Here is an 8,249-nt window from a genome sequence, read left to right on the forward strand (position 1 = left end):
AATGTTTCAAAATATGGAAAGAATTAAAATGCAACATATGGAAAGGGACATGCTGAGTAGAGTAAAAGGAGAGAGAATACCCGATTTCGGCGAAAGAAAGCAATTAAAAACTCGTTATTCAAGGCAAAAAATCCAACATATTTCAGCCGAGATCATATTGGATTAGCAAAATATATACAAAAGGAACAAAAGGGTTTTTAAAATTTTATCTACTGGATTATATACAAAAATATTCACCATACACTAACAATCTAAAGAGTTGAGGATCAACCCAAAAGAAAAAGTGTAGAGACAAAGGAAGTTTCAAAACACTAAAATTGGACTTAAATGGGAATGAGAGTGAAAAACCGAATGAATCGCCCCTAAACCTAAATTTTTCAACAGGTTCACTTTTAAGCACAAAATCTAACAATTTTAAGGGTTCAGGATTCAAAAGGTCTAACTCATAATGGACTGTTTTCGGGATGGGCAAACATGCAATTTCCAACTGTGGCTCGTTAAAAGTGTTATATTTTGAAGCAAAATAGTCCAAGAGGACTTGGGAAGCACACAGTTCCAATCCTAGATTAGGAATTTTCAGAAAAGTTGGTTTAAAATTTTTGTTACAAACCAATTCTAGGTTGGGTGGAAGGCCATCAGATTGTGACTTAGGTAGAAGAATAGGCATATCATTATCAATCAAATCAAAATCTTCTAACTCATCTACACATGTCACATCATGCTCACAATCATCAATCAGTTTAGCAAGATTACAATCAGAATTATCAACATCATCAACAGATTTATTCTCGTGTATCGGCACATCAGGGGAAACATCACATGGAATACTAGAAGAAATATCATGCATTAAGGTCGGGGCAGAGAAGCCTAATGTATTTGAACCCAAAGGTTCCATAACATTTTCAGTATAGACATGTTCTTCTAACATAACATCATAATCATCATCATCATCATGATAGGCATTTTGCAATCTAGGATAATTTTCAATCCTAAGGTCGGAGCTATTACAAGAATAAAACTCTAATTCATGAGGGTGACTCATATCATGTGGTGTTGTTCCTGTTTCCCTAACGGACTCCCATTGATGGGTTTTTTCTGCAATCTCGGCTAAAAAATTCCATGCATCATCCACAGATTTATCAATAAACTCACCATTACACATAGATTCAACCATGGTTCGAGATTTAAAGTCTAGTCCCTCATAGAGGATGACGACAAGTCTCCACTTCTCAATTCCATGGTGCGGACATTCACTCAACAAATCATTAAAACGTTCAAAATAGTGAAAAACAGTTTCCTCATCCAATTGGACAAAACAATTGATATTTTGACGAATAGCGATGGTCCTATGATGTGGAAAAATTTTTTGGAAAAATTGATTAGTGAGTTGTTCCCAAGTGGTGATTGATTGTGGTCTCAAACCGTAAAACCATGTTTTGGCCCTTTCCTTTAAAGAAAATGTAAACAAACGCAATTTCAGAGAGCCTTCGGACAAATGATCAGGTTGCATAGTCCGACAAATTTGTTCAAACTCTCTTACATGAGTATAGGGGTTCTCAGAATCGAACCCTCGAAATATAGGAAGTATTTGTATCATGCTTGCATTTATTTTAAAAGGGTTATTGGTTTGAGGTAAGACAATACATGATAATGGAATTTGTATTGATGGATACATGTATTCATGGAGAGCACGAGGTTGGTCCATTTTGAAATGACAAAAAGCCCACTATTTGGTTTTAAAAGGGTTTGGATTTTTGGGAAAAATTTGGTTTTGGTGGGAGATATTTGAAAATTTGGTTTAAAATGGGAGCAAAAGAATTTTTTTTTTTTTTTTTTAAATAATAATAAAATGAAGAAAAAAAATTTGGTTTTTGAAATGGGAGCAAGCCCACTATGCAAGCCTCTAATGAAATGAAGGAAGGCTGCGGCCTACGAAAATCCAAGTTTTAATTTTTGAAAGTTTAATTTGGCCCAGTTGGTTAAGGCCCGAAGTTTGTTTTAAAACTTTGGTTTCGAGGTCCACTCTTGAGTGGAAGCAAGTCCACAATCAGTTATAAGCTCAGCTGGGTTTAAACCCAGAGTCCAAAATATAAGTCCAATGGAAAAATTTAAACAAGCCCACACAAAATAAATACAAGCCCACAAATTAAACAACAAGCCCACAAATAAATTATTACAAACCCAAAATAGAAAAATAAAAAGCCCAAAAAATTGGGTTAATTATTACAAGCCCACAATTAAAGAAATTTGGAAGCCCACAGGTTGGGTTCTCTTAATGGAATGGGTTTAGGCTTACCTTTTTAGCACAGCCCAGCTGCTCTGATATTGTTGCAAAAACCCAGTTGGGTTTTGGTTCTTTTCCTTGGTGGCGTCCCAGCAGAGGAAAAACAGGTTCAGAATCAGCAGGTCCAACAGCAAATGAAATGAAGCAGATGCAGAAGCAAATGCTATGAAATGAAATGCAAAATAGCTAAAGAAAAACACATATAAAACACAGCACCAATCCCCGGCAGCGGCGCCAAAAACTTGGCAGGCCCGGAAGGGGTATAGAAATAAGCGTGATAAAACGCGGGCCTACAGTAATACCGCAAGTGCACGGTCGTCGGTTGTAGCTCGTGCAAGTACGGGTCGATCCACAGAGATCGGGTGTGTTTTGGAAGTGTTTTATAGCTAATTGGGTTCCTAAATTGCTGTTGGGCTTTGAAGCCTTTTGGCTTAAATTGGGCTTTGAGTATTAATGGGTTTGAATGCCCTTTGAATGAATTGGGCTTAGTGGGTTTGTTTAACAATAAAAAGAACTGAGCTTGGGCTCAGTTATCTTTGAAGTGTAAATGGGCTTTGGCCTGAACTTGGGCTCAACAGTTCACTTGTGAATTGGGCTCAGTGTCTTTTGTTGTGAACTGGGCTTTGGATTCAGTCAAGGTTCTGGGCCTTTGGGATGAAATGTATTGGGCTTGGCTATTGAGCTAGGCCTTTGGGTTAGACAACTGAACTTGGCTTGGCAGGAGAAGAAGTAGCAGCAGCAGCAGCCTGGCAGCAACCTTGGCAGCAACAACAGCAGCAGCAACCTTGGCAGCAATAGCAGCAGCAACCTTGGCAGCAATAGCAGCAGTACTGCAGCTACACAGCAAGGGTAGCAGGTGCAGGAGAAATAGCTGCACAGCAAGGCCAAAAAGAAGTAGCAATGCAGCAGTGCAATAGAATGTACAAGATGAGAAAGCAGTGCAGCAGCAGTAGAAAATGCACAGCAGTGCAGCAGCAACAGAGTTGCAGCAGCAGCTGCAGACAACTGCAAGGGAAGTGACAACAAATAGCAGCAAAACAGAAAAGCTACAGAGTTGCAGGGCAGGGAAGAAATAACAAGGCAAAAGCAATGGAAGAACTAAACAGCAGAAAACAAAACAATGCACAAAAGCAAAACAAAATAAGATGAACCAAGGCCCAAAGCCAAGGGCAAGGATGATGGTGAAGAAACTGAAATGAAGCAAGGCTAGGCAGAATACAGGCAAACAGGAGGTATACTAAAAGAATGGAAGAGAACTAGCTTGCTATAAGCACTAGTTTCTCCCAATGCACAATCAACACTGCATCCTAAGCATACACAGGGAATGGCAAGAAAATCAGCTTGCTTTAAGCACTGATTTCTTCCATTACACAATTAGCACAAAGCTTCAAATGTATCTAGCCTAGCATTCCATTATGTAACTGACAGTGACAGGAGCAACAACAAACATGATCACAACTAACTGAACTAACATTGAACAACATCTAAACAGGACACATGTTAACAGGAGATGAAACTAAAAACATTAACAGAAACATCACACTAAACAGGAATTAACAGAACATGAACATTAAACAAGCAGCAAATTGAACTAAAAACATTAAGCATAACAAGTGAACTGTAATTGAGCAAGTGAACTAAAAATTAACAATTTTAACATTTAACAGAACTTGAAAGTTCTGGATGTTGGCTACTCCAAGCATACATAACAATTAACACAAACATTAACAATAAACACAAACATAACAATTAACAGGACATGAAAGTCCTGGATGCTGGCTATTCCAAGCATAGTTATTACAACACACACATAAGGCTATTTATAGTCACAGACCCAAATTTCTCAAAATTATAAAATTAGGGTTTATAGAAAAATCCCCAAATTCCAACAGTGAAATTAGCTCACCTAATCGTCAAATTGACGTCGACCCATCCTTTCTCTGACTCTCCTGTATCACTCCATGCCTTCAATTTCACTCTAGCTCGACCTAATTTACCAATTTTGCACGCCTAGGGTTTCTGAAAGAGAACGTGCAAAAATTGAGAAATTAGATGGACTAGGGAGATGGGAGTAGATGGTATTGGTTGTTGGGTGATGGGGTGATGATGGTGGAGGAGTGGTGGTGGCAGTGGAGTTGGTGGTGATGATGGTGGTGCGGCAGTTGCAGGGTGATGGCTCTGCAGAGGGGGTTGGTGGAGAAGAAAGGGTTCGATGGTTTGGGAGAGAAGGGTGTTTGGTTAGGTGGATGGGTTCGGTCGCTAGGGTGTTAGGCAGGTTCATCGAGTTCGATGTTTCGTGAGATGGGACGCGAGATGCGAAGCTGGTAGGTGAATCAGACGGTGATGCGGAGTGAAGCTTGTAGCGACCATCAGATTATATGATACAACAAAATCAACGATGCCAGATGGAGTTAGGTGTTGTAGTGTTAGGCGGAGATATCAAACTTTGATGCACAGCAAGGGAGCGACCGTTGGATTCAACTACCATCTAATCTGAAGGCTTGGAATTTCAGCGCTGTGGTGCTCGGCAGAGACTTCAGATTTTGATGCTCTATGAAGGAGCGACCGTCGGATGCTTCTGAGAAATGATCTGATGGCTGAGAACGGAGGCGCTTTTGTGTGTCGAAAATGAGGTTGTGCGCACCATTCTTCGCGGCTTCCTTGCGTAATTTCTCCCGGCTTTTCACTACTTTTCTGCTCTTTTCGCTCCGCGACTCATCCGAACTTTATTTGCAAAATTAATTAATAAAAATATTTATTCTTGAAAACAATGAAAATACAGAATATGGGATAAAATGTAGAATTAATGCATAAAAGATGAGTTTAAATGCCAACAAAAAGGGATAAATATATACAATATTTGGCACTCATCAGACCCTCAGTCTTATAACCCTGCCCCACATAATCCTTACGCTTAGTTACAACACATTTCCCAGATTCTATTACAATTTTAAAACCCTTATCATCTAAAACAGCACAAGAAACAAGATTTTTGCAGATGTCCGGAACATGAATAACTTCATTCAAAGTGAGAGTCTTGCCAGAAGTGAGCTTGAGCCCAACTTTGCCTTTTCCTACAACCGCAGCTGCAGATGAGTTACCCATATAGAGTTTCTCTCCTTCCCCTACCTTATTGTAGGAGGTGAACATTTCTTTGTTCCCACAGACATGTTTGGTAGCCCCAGATTCTACCCACCAGTCTCTCACATTTGTTACCAAATTTACTTCAGACACCGTGCCAGAAAATTCATCTTTGTTGTTTTCAACCAAATTAGCATTATTTTTCTTTTTAAGGTCCTTACGGTTTCTACAGTGAACCGCCATATGGACAGGATATCCGCAAGCATAGCAATCACCCTTAATTTTATTAATGCTAGATTTAGGTTTCTGAAACATACCTTTCTTGCCTGGAGGTTTCTTGGAGTTGTTTCGGTTCTTATCAGCATTTGAACCTTTGTGTTCAGTCACATGAGCTTTGTAAGACATGTCCCTTGAAGAAGATACATTTTTTTCCTTGGAGCACAACAATTCTTGAACTTGAATTTTCTTACCCAGTTCAACCATAGTAACTTCAGCAGTTTCATGTCTCAGTTTCTTCTTGTACTCGGACCAGGAAGTAGGCAATTTCTCGATAGCAGTAGACACTTGAAAAGTTTCATCAATCACAATACCTTCCGCAAGAATTTCATTCATAATTTGCTGGAGTTCAAGGAATTGATCAACCACAGATTTGTCATTCACCATTTTATACTCATAAAGCCTAGCTACCAAGAATTTCTTACTTCCGGCAGTTTCAGCTTGGTATTTCGCCTCCAAAGCAGCCCATAAATCAAAAGCAGAAAAGCTTTCTTTAGCATTGTAAAAATCATACAAAGCATCCTCCAAGCAATTCAGAATATGATTTTTAGACATGTAATTGTTCCTCTTCCATTCTTCTAAAGAAGACTCACGACCAGCATCATTCAGCGATTCATCAAAAGGTTTCAGAACATAGGAATCCAACTCATGGTAACTTAGAAAGAATAACATTTTTGACTGCCACCTCTTAAAGTGCAAAAATAACATAGGAATGGCGAAACATGTAGGATAACATTTTGAAAGAATAACATTTCAAGAGGTGGCAGTCAAAAATGTTATTCTTTCTAAGTTACTCATGGTAACTTAGAAAAGAATAACATTTTTCTATTTTGGGTGTGGGTGTAGGTCAAGACTTATCTTGGAGTTTCGCCATTCCTAAATTTCCAGAAGAAATAGAAAAATCAAACATCCCAAATGAACAAAAAGTGCAAAATCTGATTTCAGATACTTTGATGTAAGAAAAAAGCATAACTTAATACAAAAATAGACTGCGATTTTACAACTCCAAATCTATTGTTTACGATCTAACTGCATACAGTACATAGTTTATGAGAATTCAATTAGAAAGGAGAATTTCGGAAGTCGGATGGTTTACAGTTTCAATTTATTCAAAGATCGAAACCGTATTTAGTTCAATGAACCAATGACCGAGCAAATTGAAGTTAAAGAATACACATACAAATGGCATAAATAAGCTTCAGATAGTCACTAGTGCCACAACCTACTGTATAAGATACAAATATGGAATTGTATTATTCAGTAACACCAAGCCTGAAACTGCTAAAATGATAGGGAAAACCAAAAAAATGGCATATCGTGTTGAACATAAACAATGAAATAATATCATATAGAAATTAAGTTGTAAACTTAAAATTAAGCCAAATAGCTCTAATACGCCATTTTTCAGTAGTGGCATAAAGAAATCAACACGTTTAAGCTCGCATTCGTCGGGAAAATACATAGATACTATGTTACATAAGTAAGTGCATAAGATACTCACCCCATCTTTGCAGTCTTTTCCTTTCTATTTCCCGTTGCCCGACATAAGTACCTGAATTAAGCGGTAAAAAGGATCTCCACAAAGGCAAAGGTAACACTAAAGTACCAACCCCAGTTAGCATAAGCCTTAAGATTTATGGATGTTCCATGCTTTAGGTCATACAAATCCAGGTGATAACCTTTCCTGCCGTCATATCCTAATAAAATCTCCCCATTCTTGACAACCTGAAGTGGAACCAACTGTCCGGGATCTGCTTGGTAAGGAATGGTGAAGAGTTTAACCCAAGATTCAGTCACTGCATACTCCTTCATCTCCCATACATCAATGCGACCGTAAATACAACCATGTAAGCAAAGGGATTCTCCCAATGGACACATCAGTGTATTCATCATGGAAAAAGCTGGGTAGGGGCATCTCATCGAATCTGTCATCCTTGAAATCAAAAGAGACTATCACTTTGTCGGGCTCAGTGTCAGAGAATGCTAACCAATGCATAGCTCCATGAACACTTACTTGAGACATGTCCATTTCTCCGTGGCAAAGCAAATAAGGTATGTTCTCAAGCCTTCTCCATGAATTAGATTTAAGTGTATATACCCGAACTTCAGAAAAATAAACATCTTCAAACCCCACAAAACTTACAATCTTAAAATCATCAATCTCATCACCGTAACCAAATCCATCTTTATAGTTACTAAATTCATCTGCCGACTCTATTGGTACAGTTGGTACTTCCTTAAACTCCTTGGTAATTGGATTCCAAAGGACAACATCCTTCTCATTAGTGGTGGATAAACAAATCAAGCCATTACAAGTTCCCCAAAATGTTCTTGCCAAAGGATAACTTACACTAGCAGGGCTACTCAATGTAGATGAAGATGGATCATAAGCTAAAGTATGGGCTTTTTCATGAAGATCATAACATGGGTGCATCATTACACTGAATTTGTTCATTTCAATTACGTGACTCAGGTGCTTTTTCACAAAATCAGGGTCTTTCAATAACTTGCACCAGGCTTTGGAGACACACCTGAACCGTAAGATCGATTTCACAGGCAACCTAATGATGATGTTTGATACGATATCCTGATCTCGTAGTTTCGCCAT

At 38.5% G+C, this 8,249-nt stretch overlaps 1 protein-coding gene across 1 annotated transcript; it reads right to left on the reverse strand.

Annotated features, from left to right (window-relative positions):
* Positions 1 to 7,463: 7,463 nt before the first annotated feature.
* LOC113338462 (F-box/kelch-repeat protein At3g06240-like) lies at positions 7,464 to 8,249 on the reverse strand. Its single transcript, XM_026583881.1, has one exon. It carries the CDS (start codon positions 8,247 to 8,249, stop codon positions 7,464 to 7,466), a length of 786 nt encoding a protein of 261 aa, XP_026439666.1.

The sequence above is a fragment of the Papaver somniferum genome, unplaced genomic scaffold, assembly GCF_003573695.1.
Source record: "Papaver somniferum cultivar HN1 unplaced genomic scaffold, ASM357369v1 unplaced-scaffold_19, whole genome shotgun sequence".
In the NCBI taxonomy this organism is placed as follows: Eukaryota; Viridiplantae; Streptophyta; class Magnoliopsida; order Ranunculales; family Papaveraceae; genus Papaver; species Papaver somniferum.

Bases quoted from the DNA above. Each gene is read 5' to 3' on its own strand.
- LOC113338462 (XM_026583881.1), bottom strand. From the start codon at position 8,249: ATGGCGAAACTACGAGATCAGGATATCGTATCAAACATCATCATTAGG.